Source organism: Lepus europaeus, chromosome 17 (assembly GCF_033115175.1).
Source record: "Lepus europaeus isolate LE1 chromosome 17, mLepTim1.pri, whole genome shotgun sequence".
NCBI lineage: Eukaryota > Metazoa > Chordata > Mammalia > Lagomorpha > Leporidae > Lepus > Lepus europaeus.
Window position 1 is genome coordinate 5,745,933 of NC_084843.1, and position 18,104 is coordinate 5,764,036.

At 55.2% G+C, this 18,104-nt stretch overlaps 1 protein-coding gene across 2 annotated transcripts in view; it reads left to right on the forward strand.

The window, feature by feature from the left end:
• DHX32 (DEAH-box helicase 32 (putative)) overlaps positions 1 to 18,104 on the forward strand; it is a 64,496-nt gene that overhangs the window by 42,728 nt on the left and 3,664 nt on the right. For both annotated transcript variants that reach the window (XM_062215002.1, XM_062215003.1), the window contains exons 8-11: positions 13,662 to 13,853; positions 15,198 to 15,347; positions 16,350 to 16,537; positions 17,823 to 18,004. In XM_062215002.1, coding sequence (XP_062070986.1) covers positions 13,662 to 13,853; positions 15,198 to 15,347; positions 16,350 to 16,537; positions 17,823 to 18,004 — 712 coding nt within the window. The remainder of the gene's footprint in view (positions 1 to 13,661; positions 13,854 to 15,197; positions 15,348 to 16,349; positions 16,538 to 17,822; positions 18,005 to 18,104) is intronic.

Below are 18,104 nucleotides of genomic sequence, written 5' to 3' on the forward strand. Positions count from 1 at the left end.
ACTTGGGCCCTGCCATCCACGCGGGAGACCCAGGCTGTTCCACTCCTGCATTCAGCCTGGCCCAGCCTCGGCTGTGGCAGCCATTTGGGGAGTAAACCAACACTCTGTCTCTCTCTTTCAAATAGAATGAAAGTAAATAAGTAAATTGTTTAAATGTACCTGTTTACATGCATTAAAAAAGAAAAGGCAGTGGTTAAGCTGCACGTTGGCTTCAGGCTGCACCCTGCAGCCAGAAAGGCCCGAGTCCGAGCTCTCACTCCCAGGTGAAGCAACAGCTGCGGGCGTGGCTTTGGCAAGGGACCTGCCTTTCTTCAGCGTGCAGTGGGGTGCATCACGGACAGGACCCTCCCGTGACAGTGCCGTAGGGGTGGGGTCAGCCAGACGTCGGCCTTTATGCTCGGGGCCTGAGATCAAGTGAGGCAGAAGCCTTTCCTTCCCGTCCTCTTATTCCCGAGAGGCCCAGGACTCCTTGGCGTCTGCGTCGTGGAAGCCAGCACCACTTCCTCCTCCGGTTTCTCCCCTGCCGCGGGCTCTTCCTTGAGTGTACACGACGCCCAAGGCCCGGTCCTTCTGCCCGTGAGCCTCCTCCGTATGTCTCTGAGTGATGTGGCCCTGGCAGGTGGGATGTGCCACTGGACGTGCCACGGGAGTGCGGCTGCTTCTGCTCTTCCCGGGCCAGCCTCTTCCCCAGCTTTTCTAAGCCTGGTGGCACACGGGATACAGTCTTGATTACAGAGTAGTCTCCTGCGGTGTGTATGTTAGCTAGAACGCTTCTGGCTTGTGGGTGCCCGTAGTCCAACTCAAACCAGCACCAGCAGAAAATGAATTGAGAACATCAGGTGTCTCATGAAGTCCAACACAGGAGCGTGGCCATAAAAACTAAACCTTGTGAGGTGTCGACACCCGGCTTCTCATACCCCTCCTTCTCTCCCTCCCTCCTACTCCCTCCTCAGTCTGAGCCCCTGGCCGCTCTCTGCCCTGAGCTCTATGACGTGCTGTGTCTGCCCCTGGACACGCTCATCTCTCTCGATCCGAAGTCTGAGACTCCAGGGAGGGGGCAGTGGCTCCATTTGAGGAGGTGCACGGGGGCCCGTGGTGGCTGTGGGGGAGTCATGTGGTACACAACCATGCAGGTGGAGATACAGTGCCCAGAATACGAGGTTGTCAGGGTACAGCTGCATTCCCAGTGTAGCGCGATGTTTAGTTTGCGTGTGGGCCTCCGTCATGAGACCTCCTGCTGCACGAGGGCCAGAGTGGGGCCGACCCATCTGTGAGGCTGCCCCTGCAGGCAGTGGCTTGAGCATCTCCCTATGCAGAAAGAAGCTGGCCAACAAATAGCAGACTCCTAACACAAACAACAGTCACTCTGGTCATTGTAAAACCCATACTTTTTCCCCTGATTTTTCCAGGGTTTTCTTTTTTTACCAGCTCCATTATCAACTAACTACAGTATTACATCTGTTTAAAGATGATCTCACGGGTGGGCATTGGGTGCAGTGGTTAAGACACTGCTTAGTCCACCCACATCCCATGACAGAACCTCAGCTCTTGCCTCCAGCCTCCTGCTGGTGCCCGCCCTGGAGCTGGCAGGTAAAGGCTCGAGTACTTGGGTCCTCGGGCCCACGTAGGAGATCCACACTGAGTCCCGGGCTCCTGGCTTCATCCTGGCCCAGCCCTGGCTGTTGCAGATATTTGGGGAGTGAACCAGTGGATGGAAGATTGATCTCTCTTCCCCTCCTCCAATCCTTTGAGTCAATAAAATACATAAATAAGTATGACCTCCTCTAATGGATGTGGGTGGGGAGAACCTTCAGCTGGTCACCCCTAGGAGAACTTGGGCAGATGTCTTGGCTTTCCCAGCGGTCACTGGGGCTGGGAGCTGCTTGCGACTGACAAGCCGGCAGCACCTTCGCAGTGCCACTGAAGCAAGCTGGTGACTTCCCCTAGTGTGAGGAAAGGCAGCCACGCCTGAGAGGCGCATGCTGCTGCTGCTTCCCTATTCCTGCCCAGCCTGGGTGAAGCGACGAGAGGCCCGGGAGAGAAGGGCTCGGGCGGTGCCTCCTGCTGTGGGCCGCGCATCTCCTCCCGTGCCGTGGCAGGAGCAGAGCTGGTGTGGGAGGGGCCTCGTGCCACCACAGTGCAGCGGGGGCAGAGGGAGCCCTGTCCCAGGGCAGGGCTGGACACACTCGGGTCTCAACTCCTGGCAGCGGCGGGGAGCTGGAAATACTTGCCTTGAGATTACCACGGGAGGCCGCCCCATCCCTAACATCCCCTCTGCTCTAATGGCTCAACTTGATCCTTAATCCTGTGCCTTCCTTGGTAAGACAAGAGTGCAGGAGTGTGGCAGAGGGAAGGACTGACCTTGGCCTTGGGAACTGCCCGCACTGCCCATCGTAACCTGGAGCTCTAGCCTGCAGGCGGGTTTATCTCAGTCGGCTTCCATCTGCATCGTAGCAGCTGCATGCAGAGGAGGGTCAGTTTCTCAGGGAGGCAGAAAGTGCAACAGAAACTGTGGGAACAAGGAGACCTGGCTGAGGAAACCTGCTGAGTGCCCGGAAGGTGGGGGGTGGGGCAGGGGCAAGCTAGGATTCCTCCTGTTGTCCCTCTAGCATTTGGGCACACATTTTAATTTTAGAGTTGACATAAAATTTGTAAATCTGTTTTATTTATTCTACTTATTTGGAAAGCAGAGAGACCAACAGAGGTCTCCCATGTGCTGGTCCACTCCCCGAATGTCTGCAACACAGGGCTGGCCAAACCAAAGCCAGGAGCCCAGGACTCCATCCAGGCCTCACCTAGAATTGGCAGGGACCCAACTACCTGAGCCACTGCCTGCTGCCTCCCAGAGAGGCCCTGGCAGGAAGGTGCAATCGGGAACGGAGCTGGGCCCGAGCCCTGGCCTGTGTTCTCAGGAGGCAGGGAGCAGCCCTGGGAGGCTGTCCTTGGACTCGTTTGGCCTTGCTCTTGCTCAGCGCTGGCCCCTGAGTGGGTCCCTCCTCTGTGGAGGACTTAAGCCTTGTTGCCAGTGGACAGCCTCTTCGTGGTAACCAGTTTTTCTGCAGGGCCATGCTGGCATCTGGGGCTCCAGAGGGAAAAGCACACGAAGCGCAGGACGCGCTGTGCTGTGGCCCTTCAGGTCCCCGAGTGACAGCAGGGGGGTGGTCCCAGGGAGTGACGGCAGGGGGGCACACGGCCTCACTGCGGCGGGCAAGAACGCCCGATGGAAAGCAGTCTGATCCCGCACTGCCGGGAGGAGGAAGCCCGGTGTCATTTGTCACTGACGCAGCTCTGCCGTGAGGATCGCTCAGCTAAACCCTCTGCTTTGCAGCTAAGGCGATGTTATGGTTCCCAGTGGGGAGGGATTTTTTTTTTTTTTTTTTTTTGACAGGCAGAGTGGACAGTGAGATAGAGAGACAGAGAGAAAGGTCTTCCTTTTGCCGTTGGTTCATCCTCCAATGGCCGCTGTGCGGCGCACTGCGGCCAGCGCACTGCGCTGATCCGATGGCAGGAGCCAGGTGCTTCTCCTGGTCTCCCATGGGGTGCAGGGCCCAAACACTTGGGTCATCCTCCACTGCACTCCCTGGCCACAGCAGAGAGCTGGCCTGGAAGAGGGGCAACTGGGACAGAATCTGGTGCCCCGACCGGGACTAGAACCCGGTGTGCCGGCGCCGCAAGGCGGAGGATTAGCCTGTTGAGCCACGGTGCCGGCCAAGGGATCTTAAAATGTAGACTGGGATATTGGCAAACCCCACCCGGCTGGCTGGTCATTTATTAATGCCGCACCACCTGTGTGGCCCCACGCACTCTTTCTGATATGCTACAACTCCAGGAACACCCTCTCTGTTTCTCTTGTTAGGAACGGAATCATGAGGCCCTTTACTCCTCTGTGTGAAGTGAGTCGTCAGGGCCCTTTGGGGACAGACCCCGGATGCGAGCCAGATGCCCACGGGACAGTTGCCAGGGACCCTGCTGACTTGTACAGAAGCGTGCAGGGATTCCGCCTGCACTGCCCAACCCTTCGCTGTTTCCTCGGAGACGCCCCTCCCCCTGCACTGCCTGTCCCTGCCCCGGCACAGCAGCGGCCCCCTGGGTGCCACGGCTCACTTGGAAGCTTGAACTTTTTCAGAACCCACCTGTTTCCTTCTCAGGACTGTGACCTCTCTAGCTCTCGTCTTAGCAATTGCCAAAAATCTTCGTGCCAGACGGGTCTGAGGGGTCAAAAACAGGGCGGGGGATGGCACACCTTGAGCACAGCCCTTAAGACACTGGTTAAGTCACCTGGGCCCCACAGTGGCGTGCCGGGGCTCCTGCTCCAGCTGTGTGCTAATGTAGACCCTGGGAGGCAGCCATGATGGCTCCGGTAATCAGGCTCCTGCCACCCACATGATACTGAGTGACCTGGACTGAGTTCCTGGCTCCTCCCAGCTTCGGCTCTTCCCAGGGGCCACTGCAGATATTTGCAGGGAGTGAAGTGGTGGATGGGTAGTTCGCGCGCTCTCCCTCTCTCTGCCTCTCAAATAAAGGACATTTAGGACAGGAATATCCTGGACACTTTCATCTGCTTGGTTTGAAGTCATCGTGTTGGACCTCTCAGTTGCAGAGATGCCCACTTGCTCGGGAGGACGCCCAAAGATCCAGACTCCAGACCAGTTGATGCAAAAAGCACGAGGTTTTTATTGAACATTTGCGCAAACGGGCCCCCACCTCAGGCAGTGAGGAGCCCTGAGCGGCAGTTTCACACAGGTTATATAGGCAACGAATTAGCATATTCCTAATGCGCATGCATAGGATTGGTCAGTTCAGAGGGACCATTAGCATATGGAATGCAGTGGCAACACGGGATTGGCTGGTTCGGAGGGACAATTAGCATATGGAATGCAGTGGCAACACGGGATTGGCTGGTTCGGAGGGACAATTAGCATACCGGAGAGTGCTGAGGGAGAGTGCTGAGGAGAGTGCTGAGGAGAGTGCTGAGGGAACGTGCTGAGGAGAGTGCTGAGGGAACGTGCTGAGGGAACGTGCTGAGGAGAGTGCTGAGGGAACGTGCTGAGGGAACGTGCTGAGGAGAGTGCTGAGGGGAGTGCTGAGGGAGAGTGCTGAGGAGAGTGCTGAGGAGAGTGCTGAGGGGAGTGCTGAGGAGAGTGCTGAGGGGAGTGCTGAGGGAACGTGCTGAGGAGAGTGGCAGCTCTGCTCTGGGCATGCCTAGAGGTTCTCTGAAGGGGATTGACTTTTCCTTCCCAGAGAACGTCCTGCCCGCTGGACTCTGGGGAACATCTAACCTCTTAAGAAGCCCCTGATATCTGCCCAGGCCTAGTTTCTTGTCCCTCTCCCCCATAAGGGTCCTTCATTCCCTCCTTTTCTTTTTGCAAAGATTTTAATCCTAAAATCTATTGGACCTGCCTGGGGAGAGCCTGCCTCACTGGAGGGAGGGAACTTTGTTCTTGCTGGACTGGGTTGGGTTCCACGTTAACAATTGTGGAGCATGGGGATTGGAAAAACAATGGGGAAAGGCCAGGAACATCATAAATATTAAACAGTTTTTGAAAGTCTTAGCTTGAGTGGGTTCTGAGTGCGCTGGAGCTTCCATTTGGCTGGTCTATCCGGATCCTCGGGGCCCTGGGGAGGTGGTGCTCGCTTCACGTGTGAGGCGTGGACCCAAGCAGCGATTCCGTCGACCTTGAGAGCGGTGGGAGTTGTCAACAGCACAGTGAAGGGGCCTTTCCACCGGGGCTCTAGAGTCTTAGATTGGTGCCTTCGGACATACACAGCATCACCGATTTGGAAAGGATGTGGAATGGTTGTCGTCTTGGGTTGGTAGGCTGCTGCAAGAGGTTTCCAGACCTGGTTCTGGATGATCTGGAGTGCTCTCAACCGGGCCTGTAACTTAGGGGCATCGGCAACGGAGTCACTGGCAAGGTCAAGCAAGCCTGCTACTGGTGGGGGCCCTCCATAAAGGATTTCGTATGGTGTCAGCCCGCAATGAGAGGGCGTGTTTCGGACCCGGAACAACACCATAGGGAGGAGTTGGACCCAGTCTTTAACACCAGTCTCCAACGCTAATTTGGTCAAGGTCTCTTTAATTGTTCTGTTCATTCTTTCTACCTGTCCTGAACTTTGGGGTCTATAGGCACAGTGCAATTTCCAATTTATGCCTAATGCTTTGGCCACCAACTGACTTACCTGGGAGACAAACGCTGGGCCATTGTCGGACCCGATTACCTTAGGCAAGCCGAACCGGGGGAAGATCTCCTCTATGATCTTCTTGACGACCACCTGGGTGGTTTCCCGTTTTGTGGGGAATGCCTCAGTCCATCCGGAGAAGGTGTCTACAAAAACTAGAAGATACTTATTCCCATAACTGCTCGGCCTTATCTCAGTGAAATCGACCTCCCAGTTGATTCCTGGTCGGTCTCCTCTTACCCTAGCTCCCTCCGGGAGCTTGAGGTGTCTGGCATTTACCTTGGCACACGGAACACAGGATTCAGTCACCTGCTGGACTAAAGAGTCAAGTCCGGGGATGTAATAAGACTGCCTATCTTCCTGTAAGGCTGCTTTTAGCTTTTTGTGTCCCAAATGAGTCCATTGATGGAGGCTGGTAATTATTTCTTTAGCCAATTGGTGTGGCAGGACTATTTTCTCTCCGAGCCTCCAAACCCTTATTTGTTCATCATACTCTGCACCGAGCCGCTGGATCGTATCTAAGTCTTGGTCCGAATAGAGGAAAGGTGGTTCCCTCGATACTTGGGTGGGCTCAATTGTCTTTAACGGGAGCACCTGTTGGCTCAGGGCTGCCGCCCTAGCGGCCTCGTCTGCCATCCTGTTTCCCCTTGCTACGGGGTCGTCTCCTCGTTGGTGCCCGGGGCAATGAATTATACTCAACCTTTTGGGCAGGAACAGGGCCTGTAGAAGATCTAGGATTTCCTGCTTATTTTTAATGTCCTTGCCTGCTGAGGTTAAGAGGCCCCTTAGCCGGTATATCTCCCCATGTACATGGGCAGTGGCGAAAGCATACCGACTGTCTGTGTAAATGTTGACCTTTTTGTCTTGTGCCAGTTTTAAAGCTTGAGTTAAGGCTATGAGCTCGGCTTTTTGAGCAGAAGTTCCAGGCTTTAAGGCACTTGACCAGATAACAGTTTTTCCATCCACCACCGCTGCCCCAGCCCTCTGCTCACCGTTCTGTAGAAAGCTGCTCCCATCCGTGAACCAGGTCATTTCGGCATCCGGCAGAGGCTGGTCGGTTAGGTCTTTTCGGGTGCCGTGGGCCTCAGCCAGGATTTGGTGACAGTTATGGATTACCTGGGCCTGGGGCCCCAGTTCCGGGAGCAGGGTGGCCGGGTTTAAAGAGGTGGCAGTCCCAAACCGGACCCGCTCTGAGTTTAATAACATAGTCTGGTAATGAGTTATCCGAGCATTTGAGAGCCACCGATCTGGTGGCTGGCGGATAACTGTCTCCACAGCATGAGGTGCCACTATGGTGAGAGGTTGGCCTAGAGTCAATTTATCCGAGTCTTTCACCAGAACTGCCACGGCCGCTATCATGCGGAGGCACGGAGGCCAGCCGGCCGCTACATTGTCTAGCTTTTTTGAAAAGTATGCCACCGGCTTTTTCCAGGGTCCAAGCATTTGTGTTAGCACTCCCTTCGCCACTCCCTTGTTCTCATCCACGTATAATGTGAAGGGCTTGGTCATATCAGGGAGGCTCAGGGCTGGGGCTGACAATAGGGCCTTTTTTATGTTGTCAAACGCCCGCTGTTGCTCTTCTCTCCATTGAAAGGGAGCGCTGGAATTCGTGAGGGGGTACAATGGGGCTGCCAGCTCCGCAAACCCAGGAATCCAAAGGCGGCAAAATCCCGCACTCCCGAGGAATTCCCGCATTTTTCTGGCATCGGTGGGGGGTGGAATTAGAGCAACCGCCCTTTTTCGGCTCTCTGTCAGCCACCGTTGCCCTCCTTCTAGGAGGTAGCCTAGGTAGGCCACCTGTTTCTGACATATTTGGGCCTTTTTCGCGGAGGCTCGATAGCCCAATTCCCCCAGTCTCTGTAGCAGGGCCCCGGTACCTTTTAGGCAGTCCTGCTCAGTTTCAGCGGCAAGGAGGAGGTCGTCCACATATTGCAGGAGGACCAGGTCCGGATGGTTGACTCGGAAGTCGGCCAAATCTAGGTGCAGAGCTTCGTCAAACAAGGTAGGCGAGTTTTTAAATCCTTGGGGCAACCTTGTCCAGGTGAGTTGTCCTGAAAACCCGGTCTCTGGGTCTTTCCACTCAAAAGCAAAGATGGATTGGCTCTGAGGGCTCAGTCTTAAACAAAAGAATGCATCTTTTAGATCTAACACAGTGTACCATACGTGGGTCGGAGGCAAGGTACTTAGCAGATTGTAGGGGTTGGGCACTGTGGGATGCATATCCTCCGTTCTCCTGTTAACCTCCCGCAAGTCCTGTACCGGGCGGTAGTCACCCGTACCAGGCTTCTTTACTGGTAGTAGGGGGGTGTTCCAAGGTGAACGACAAGGTTTTAAAATGCCTAGGTGTAACAGTCTCTGGATATGTGGCCGGATACCTTCCTTAGCTTCCTTGCCCATCGGATATTGACGAACTGACACGGGAATGGCCGTGGGCTTCAGATCTATGATCAAGGGAGGCCGGTTGACGGCCAGCCCTATTCCCGCAGTCTCTGCCCAGGCCTGAGGAAAATCTGTGAGCCACTTGGGGTCCAGGGGAGCCATGGTGGACGAGGGCCTCTCGAATAATCGGTGTTCGTCCTCCAAGCGTAGTGTTAATACCTGGAGGGGCCGCCCTCCTGAGTCTGTGATGGTAGCTCCTTTCTCATGGAAGTGAATTTGGGCTCCTACCTTCGAGAGTAGGTCCCTGCCCAGGAGGGGGTAGGGGCAGTCTGGCACTAGTAAGAACGAGTGTGTCACAAGTCCTGTACTTAACTGGACCTCTCGATTGGTTGTCCAGCGATATAACTTCCCTCCAGTTGCCCCCTGAACCCAGGAAGTCTTGGAGCTTAAAGGCCCTTTTTCTGAAGTCAGTACCGAGTGCTGGGCTCCCGTGTCAATCAGGAAGGTTACCGGTCTGCCCCCCACTTCAAGGGTTATCCTGGGCTCAGGGGGGGCTCCTGGCCCTGACTCACCTAGTCGTCTTCTTCCAGGGACAGGATTGGAACTGGTCTCTTCTTTGGTCCCTGTGTTTTCTTCGGGCAGTCTTTGACCCAGTGTCCTCTTTCTTTACAATAGGCACATTGATCTCTTTCCACCCGAGGCTTTCGTTTGTCTCCCAAGTCCCTATTCTGTCCTGGTCTACTCCTTTCTGTATCCTGCACTACGGTGGCCAAAATTCTACTAAGCTCTCGATTACGTCTTTTGTCTCTTTTGTCTTCCCTTTCCTCCTGCTCCTTGCGGATCCTTTCCTCCTTCTCCTCTCGGGTCTCCCTTTTGTTGTAAATCTTTTCTGCCTCCTTCATTAAATCTTGTATAGTATACCCCTGAAGCCCCTCTAGCCGCTGCAATTTATTGCGGATGTCTGGCGCTGACTGTCCTATAAAGGACATGATTACATCTCCCTGCCGGTCCTCTGCCAGGGGGTCAAACGGGGTGTACATACGGTAGGCTTCCATTAATCTTTCTAGGAAGCCTGCCGGCGTTTCCTCAGCCCCCTGTACTACTGCACGTACCTTGGCCAAATTGGTGGGGCGCTTTCCAGCCCCTCTGAGACCCGCAAGGAGAATCTGGCGGTAAAGACGAAGTCGCTCCCTACCAGCAACGGTGGTGTAGTCCCAATCAGGACGGGTTAAGGGAAACGCCTCCTCGATTTCGTTTGGCAGTAGGGTCGGTCGGCCATCTGCTCCAGGGACGTTTTTCCGTGCCTCAAGGTAGACGCGCTGCTTTTCCTCAGTAGTGAGGAGGGTCTGCAGAAGCTGCTGACAATCATCCCAGTCAGAGCCTGGGGGTCCTGAGAGAAAGAGGGGTTATGGGTTTTCCAGTTGTAAAGATCGGAAGCAGAAAATGGCCAGTACTGCATCTGGCCAGCCACCGAGCGAAGAGGAAAGGCCTGCGAAGTCCAGACGCTTCCCGAGCCCCCTGCCTGCCCCCGACGGAGGCGCAGGCGGCTGGAGGGCGGGGAAGGCGCTAAGACTTCTTCCCCTGCCCTCGTGGAATCAGGGGATGGTGCAGAAGGTTGCACATCCCGCTCTGGTTGTTGTGGGGGTTCCTGCGGGGGAACAGGCTGGCCGGGAAGATAGGGTGGGGGAGAGTCAAAGAGCAGAAAGTCCTGATCAGCCGGAAGAACCGGTGGCTTGTCAGGTTTTGGATCTCGAATCTCCTTCAGAGGGTATAGGGAGGAGGTTGGCACAACCGGGATAGGAGGAGGGGGTAACGGGGTCCGTATGGGCTCCGTCGGGAAGGAGAAGGGTTTTATCCAGGGAGGGGGGTTACGTGAAAGATCCTCCCACGTGGTAATGTAGGGCACCTGATCAGGGTGTCCATTGGATCCTGGCTGAAAGACTCGCGCCTTAATCTGTAAAATAATATCGAGGTTAAAAGTGCCGTTCCTTGGCCAGCCGACCTTGAAGGCCGGCCACTCTGAGGAACAGAATTTTGCCCATTGTTTCCTTTTAACCTCCACTGAGAGGTGGCGCGCGCGTTCTCGAACGTCCTTCCAGTGATCTAGAGTGAGACTTAAAGGGGTGGTTATTTGTTGACCCATGTGTGCAAGGATTTCAGCCCAAACAAAAAGAACAGCCAATGCACAGACATATACAGTAAGCAAGACATACCACATGGCTAAGACAAATCGAACGCTATTGCGCTATTTTTGGGAGCGGCTGCCTGACCAGCCCTCCCCGGGAAGGAGGGAGACTTGGTCTCCGACCCACCTCCAGACCACCCCGGGAGCATCTTCCGGGGGAACGGACCGAGGGTTTCCCCTACTGGTCTCACAGACCGGAGTGTCCTCCGGGGAACGGACCAGGGGTTGCTGGGCACGCCTGCCTCCCCCACTGGTCTCACAGACCGGAGCGTCCTCCGGGGAACGGACCAGGGGTTGCTGGGCACGCCTGCCTCCCCCACTGGTCTCACAGAGTCAGGTACTGGCCAGTCAGAACACTCAAGACGAAGAACAACAAACAGAAAACACTTAATTATACCTCCAACTGGTCCGCAGAGAATGGGTCTGAGGGCGACCTAAAATCCCCGTACGGGCCACCAAAATGTTGGACCTCTCAGTTGCAGAGATGCCCACTTGCTCGGGAGGACGCCCAAAGATCCAGACTCCAGACCAGTTGATGCAAAAAGCACGAGGTTTTTATTGAACGTTTGCGCAAACGGGCCCCCACCTCAGGCAGTGAGGAGCCCTGAGCGGCAGTTTCACACAGGTTATATAGGCAACGAATTAGCATATTCCTAATGCGCATGCATAGGATTGGTCAGTTCAGAGGGACCATTAGCATATGGAATGCAGTGGCAACACGGGATTGGCTGGTTCGGAGGGACAATTAGCATATGGAATGCAGTGGCAACACGGGATTGGCTGGTTCGGAGGGACAATTAGCATACCGGAGAGTGCTGAGGGAGAGTGCTGAGGAGAGTGCTGAGGGAACGTGCTGAGGAGAGTGCTGAGGGGAGTGCTGAGGAGAGTGCTGAGATTCTCCGAAGGGGAGTGGCAGCTCTGCTCTGGGCATGCCTAGAGGTTCTCTGAAGGGGATTGACTTTTCCTTCCCAGAGAACGTCCTGCCCGCTGGACTCTGGGGAACATCTAACCTCTTAAGAAGCCCCTGATATCTGCCCAGGCCTAGTTTCTTGTCCCTCTCCCCCATAAGGGTCCTTCAATCGTGGGGAAAATCAGACACAGCTGTGGCTTTCAGGGTCTTTCCTCCCAGGGGGCGCTGAAGCTGTTGTCCAGGCATCCGAGGGGTGCTGGTTTCCTGCAGCCTTCTCCGGGGTGGGGGTCTCCCTGCCCTCTGTCCTGCCCTTTGCTCTCCCCACAGCCCATCTCTGCTCATGGTAGGTGCAGCAGGGTGTGTGGTGCTCTGCTCTCCCCCAGCAGCAGCATGGGACGCGGGGTGCCTGGCAGGGCAGTCACCGCGCCGCCCACAGCCAGCTCTGCCCTTGCTCTCCCGCTGGCCCGACAGGAGCAGGGACCGCATCACCTCGGGGTCTGCACTGAGCTGCTGAGGTCCTTGGTTTGCCTGAGATTTTGACAGATAGCTTAGTGGTTCAAGCCTGGGCAGCAAAGGAGTAAGTTCTGTCTGTGACTTTAACTCCAAGTGCAGCGGGCAAAACTGCTTCTTGGGTCCCCACGGCCATGTCTCCCGCCCGCCTTGCACGCACTGGAACTGAGACAGAGGACAGCGATCTGATCCTGCAGCTTCTGGGCTGACAGCAGCTGCGCACTCCAGGCCTGCTGCTCCCCAAGGAGACAGGAGAAAACCCACACAGGCTCACCTTGTCTCCTTACCCTGCACAGACAGAGATAGGTGGCTTTGAATACACAGATTTGAATACATAGATTTCTTCGAAAAAAAGCACATACCAGCCCATTGATTTTATGTAAATTGAAAGGAGAAGGGGCCAGCACCGCCGTAGCTCACTAGGTTAATCCACTTGCGGCGCCAGCATCCCATATGGGCACCGGGTTCTAGTCCCGACTGCTCCTCTTCCAGCCCAGCTCTCTGCTGTGGCCCAGGAAGGCAGTGCAGAATGGCCCAAGTGCTTGGGCCCTGCACCCGCATGGGAAACCAGGAGGAAGCACCTGGCTCCTGGCTTCAGATTGGCACAGCTCTGGCCATTGGGGCCATTTGGGGAGTGAACCAACAGAAGGAAGACCTTTCTCTCTCTCTCTCTTACTGTCTGTAACTCTACCTGTCAAATAAATAAATAAATAAGGAGAAAGGCTTGGCCACAGTGAGTCATTTGCATTGGCAGGTAACTTGCCGTCCCCGGCTACTCTTGTGTGCCGTCATGTCTGAGTTCTGGGCTGGTTCTGGTGAATTTTTCCCTTTATTGGACAACATATTCTCCTGCTCTTCATGCCTGGTAATTTGTACTGATACTAGAGGCCGTACGCTGCACAATGTAGCTGGTTGGGCACTGACCACTCTGGAGTTTCTGTAAATGACTCGGTGGTTGTGCTGGGACACCGTGCGGCCCTTTCAGGTCTCTTCCCTTCTGTTTTTCCCTGTCTGTTCCCTTCTGTGTTTCCGACCCAGGGCTCTGTGCATCAGGTCTTCCGGTCCGGCTGGTGGGAGCGGGTGCTACCCTACAGCTGTGTGAGCGCCAGGCTCAGGCCTTCTAATCCTCTCCCACTGCTCTGAGTCTGGCCTGGGGCCGATCCTAACAGAAGCAGTGGCTGGGGCTCCACGGCCTAGTCCAGGACTGTCAGATCCGCAGAGTCCTCTCTGGCGCTCCCAGCCCCTGCAGCCTTGGCTGTGACCACTGTAGGCTCCTCGGCCCCTCGGCGCCGTCCTCGTAAAGCAGGTTCCTTGGGGTCCTCTCCCTGCAGCCCGGCCTGGAAACGGCTTCAGGGCATCACCTGCAGTCTTCGTTTTGCAAGCTGTTATCTCACACGTCTGTCTCCCATTTGCTTGTCCGACGCCAGTGGCAGCGTCCAGTCCGTTACTCTGGCCCGGCTGTGTGACTTTTTAATTGCTGCTGCTTCTGCTTCCCAGCACCGGAGAGTTTGATGCAGGCACTGGAGGACTTGGATTACCTGGCAGCACTGGACAATGACGGCAACCTTTCTGAGTTTGGGATCATCATGTCAGAGTTTCCTCTGGATCCGCAGCTCTCCAAGGCCATCCTGGCAGCATGTGAATTTGACTGTGTAGACGAAATGCTGACGATCGCTGCCATGGTAACAGGTACTCCGGAATGGCTCTGCTCTTGGATTCTGAGTCTGCACCAGCTGTAGATTTACACGGGTCCATCTGGAATTGTATTTCAGGGGCCATGTAGCAGAGGCAGTGGTCAGTTTACTTAACCTCTTGAAATGACTGGGAAGTCTTTGCACAGACTAAAGGGAAGGGGCCAGCACTGTGGCGTGGTGGTTAAGCCTCCACCTGCAGCACCAGCAGCCCTCCTGGGCTCTGGTTTAAGTCCTGGCTTCTCACTTCTGACGCAGCTCCCTGCTAATGCACCTGGGAAAGCAGCAGAGGATGGCCAAGTGCTTGGGCCCCTGCACCTACATGGGAGACCCAGAAGAACCTTTACTCCTGGCTTTGGATCAGCCAATCTCTGGCCATTGCAGCCATTTGGGGAGTGAGCCAGTGGATGGAAGATCTCACTTTCTGTCTCTCTTTCTCTCTCATTCTCTGTAACTCTGCCTTTCAAATAAATAAATTTTTAAAAAAATTAAAAAGGATAAATGATAAGAATCATCTTTTATAAAAGATGTATTTATTTATTTGAAAGTCAGAATGACAAAGGGAAAGACAGAGATCACCCATCCACTGGTTCATTCCCCATATGGCTGGAGCTGGCCGTAGGCAGCAGCTTAACCCACTGTGCCACAAGTATTAATTTAACATGACAAAAGTCTAAAAACACAAAAAAAATTAAAAAAAAAAAAAAGATTTGCTTATTTGAAAGGCAGTTAGAGAGAAGGAGGGTTTTGGGGAGAGGGAGTTAGAGGAAGGAGAGGCCAAAGCCAGGAGCCTGGAACTCCGTCAGGATCTCCCACACGGATACGGGGCCCAGCCCACTGCTCTCCCAGGCATGTTAGTAGGAGCCGGATTGGAAATGGAGCGGATGGGACTTGAACCAGAGCTCCGGTGTGGGACGCCAGCCTTGCAGGCAGTGAGTAGCTTAGCTCTGCACCGTGACGCGGGCCCCCAAATCCAGATCCACGAGAGCTTACCAAGTTTGCTTTTGCTGGATTAATCAGTGTTGACAGAAGTGTTTTCTCCCAGTGAACCGTGCTGCTGGTTCTTGCGTTTCCTGCGGCTTCGCTCCCCCCGGCTTCCGCAGTGTCACTTCCTCCTCTGCCAGGAGCACACGCTGCCCTGGGCCTCCCTGCTCCCACCTGAATCCAAGCAGGCTCTTTACTCTAACGGGCAGAGACACACGGAAAAGGGGAGGAAGGACGAGGCTAGACCTCCGATCCTAAGTACACAGGAGTGACCAACAGGCAGCAGCCCCTCCCTCGGCGCGTTGTGCTATGCGGTGTCCCCACTGTTGCTGACCCCGTGACCTTTTGTGTTTGAAAGCCCCTAACTGCTTCTCGCACCTGCCACCTGGAGCTGAGGCGGCCGCCCAGGCGTGCTGGAAGACATTCCTACATCCTGACGGAGACCACTTCACCCTCATCAACGTGTACAAGGCCTACCAAGACACGACTCTGAACTCCGCCAGCGAGCGTGAGTGAGGCTTGGCTCGGGGGTCACTGCTCGGTCCACATTTTCCCCAGATAAGGCTAAGTTCTTCCGCCTTGGTATTTGGCAAATTCCCTCTTTAGCCCCATGGCCTTGGAGTGGAGTGGCACCCAAGGCCCCAGTACACCCCTAGGTTCCTGCTGCTCCCCGAGAGCTCCGGCACGTGCCATGTGTGCGTGTGTCTGCAGCTCCAGCATGGCCACTCCCAGAGGGGGCGTGCCCAGGGCACAGACTCTACAGCTTGGCATCCCTAAGTGCCAGCGTGTCAGAACCCTGCTGTGTGCGTTCCATCTCGGAGCACTGGACTCTCTGTGAGGAAGCAGGACCTGAGCCTGTGGAAGCCACACGCCCGGCTGCAGGAACCGAAGCCCCGGCTGCGCGGTGGAGGTCGAGGTTCCCACAGGGCACAGCAGTGTCGGGAGGGCAGAGCCCTCGCGGGGCAGCCCTGAGGAGCTCCCTCCCTGCCAGTTTTCTCACTTGTTTTCCCTGAAGCACCTGTGACCTGGTTTGGAGCTGCATGGGGGACACTGACCAAGCCACGCCTTTGTTGCTCCACGGCAGCCTGAGTGGCAGCTTCTGCCCACTGTGCCGAGGCCAGGTGCACTCCCAGGTCAAGGCAAACCTTCAGTTACAGGCGGCAAGTTTCAGAGTGAGCCAGGTGGCTGGGTCTGGATATAAAAGTCACTGCTAGGATAGGTGAGCTTCACGCTGAGGGGACTCTTCCCAAGTCAGGCGTCGGCGGGCTTCTGCAGTACGGTTTTTCCTTGCTGATTAGACGACGTGGCCGTATGTACCCTGCTGCGTCACGAGACAAACGCAGACTGAATACAACCTCCTCTGCCCCGGGGGCCACAAAGGTGCGCTCCTACTTCCCCAGCACCAGGAACGGGCGTTGCCAGTCGGCTGGGGCGGCGGAGCCCACGGCACCGCCTCCCTGTGTTCGGCTTCTGCGGCTGCCACAGCCCCTGTCTCTGTTCTCCCTCCCAGACTGTGTGGAGAAGTGGTGTCATGACCGCTTCCTCAGCTGCTCTGCCCTCAGGACGGCCGACGTCATCCGAGCCGAGCTCCTGGAGATCATCACGCGGATCGAGCTGCCCTACGCGGAGCCTGCCTTTGGCTCCACGGAGAACAGCCTGAACATCAAGAAAGCGCTGCTGTCCGGCTACTTCATGCAGGTACGGAGCCGGGCCGCCCGCCCACCTCTGCAGGACGCTCGGCCTGCAGCCCCTCACTTGGAGCGGCCGTGCCGCTGATGCTACAGGGAAGGCCCAGTCAGGTCACTTCAGCGTAGTGAAACAAATGATTCAAATCCAGCAGCTCCAGACCAGAGCAGGCTCTGAGGCTCCAGCAATGTGCCCAGAGACAGCATACACACAGAAACGGAGGGGAGCCTCAGAAAACTGCTCCTGAGGCTCCAGCAGTGTGCCCAGAGACGGCATACACACAGAAGCGGAGGGGAGCCTCAGAAAACCGCTCCTGAGGCTCCAGCAGTGTGCCCAGAGACGGCATACACACAGAAACGGAGGGGAGCCTCAGAAAACCGCTCCCGTGGCTGTAGCTTAGCCCAGCAACCAGTGGATTGGCTGATGCTTAACTAAGTAGTTGTTTACAGCCTGGTCAGCGGACTGGCCCTGGGCCTCCTGCGGCCAGCCAATCTTAGTTCCTGGACTACACTCTATCAGTTTGGTTTGTTGGGCCCAGTGCAGGTGCCCAGTCCAAATCTATAGTATCCTACAAAATAGTGTTCAGCAATTTTGTTAGACAGGTTCTTTATTTACTGTTAAATAAAACTAAAAATCCATGTGATTCAAGATTTGGTATTTAAATATACTTCCTTTCAAGGGCACAAAGGGACAAGCCAGATCATGTAACTTTGTCCAAAAGGACAAAAAATCCTTTTCACTGTAGACCACCAGATAGAGGCCCTCACTGGCCTGAGATTGGCTCAGTTCACTGGGTGGTATTAGTGCCCACAATTCAAAGCCCTGTCTCCTTTCTTCCCCTTAACGAGGGCTCACACGCACATCAGAGTAGACGTGGGCTTCCCCTCGCAGCAGGGAGAAATATGGCAGTTCCACATAAACTCCACAGCAGTCATCGGAGAAAAAGGCATTTCACTCTAGAGTTCTCATCGGTTAGGAAGAAGCCGGTGCCCGCAGCACAGGGTCACCCTGAGGATTAAGTGAGCTATCAAGTGTAACACACATGCGCCCGTGGTATGGCAGGTACTGTGCTCTGCTCTATTCACAACCACATGAACCTTGGTCTGTACGAAGTTAGCACACTGCCCTCACGTTGAGAAGGCCGGTCAACATCACTGATTTTTGGGCAAAGCATGTTTGTGCTTATTTTCTGCATTTTTAAGCTGTTCTGTAGTAAATACTCAGGGTTTCTTCTCAACAGACCTTTATTACCTCCATGTTAATGCCGTGTCCTTCTCCTTGAAACGCCGCCCCTTAGATCGCGCGGGATGTCGACGGGGCGGGGAACTACTTGATGCTCACACACAAGCAAGTGGCGCAGCTGCACCCCCTGTCCGGTTACTCCATCACCAAGAAGGTGCCCGAGTGGGTCCTCTTCCATAAGTTCAGCATATCCGAGAACAACTACATCCGGATTGCCTCCGAGATCTCTCCTGAGCTGTAAGTCTGGGTGAGACGCAAGGGCTTGCTTTGGAACGTGTGCTACAGGGTGACTACAAATATGGTTCTCGCTCCACTTCCAGTTGTGAGCTTGTAAATG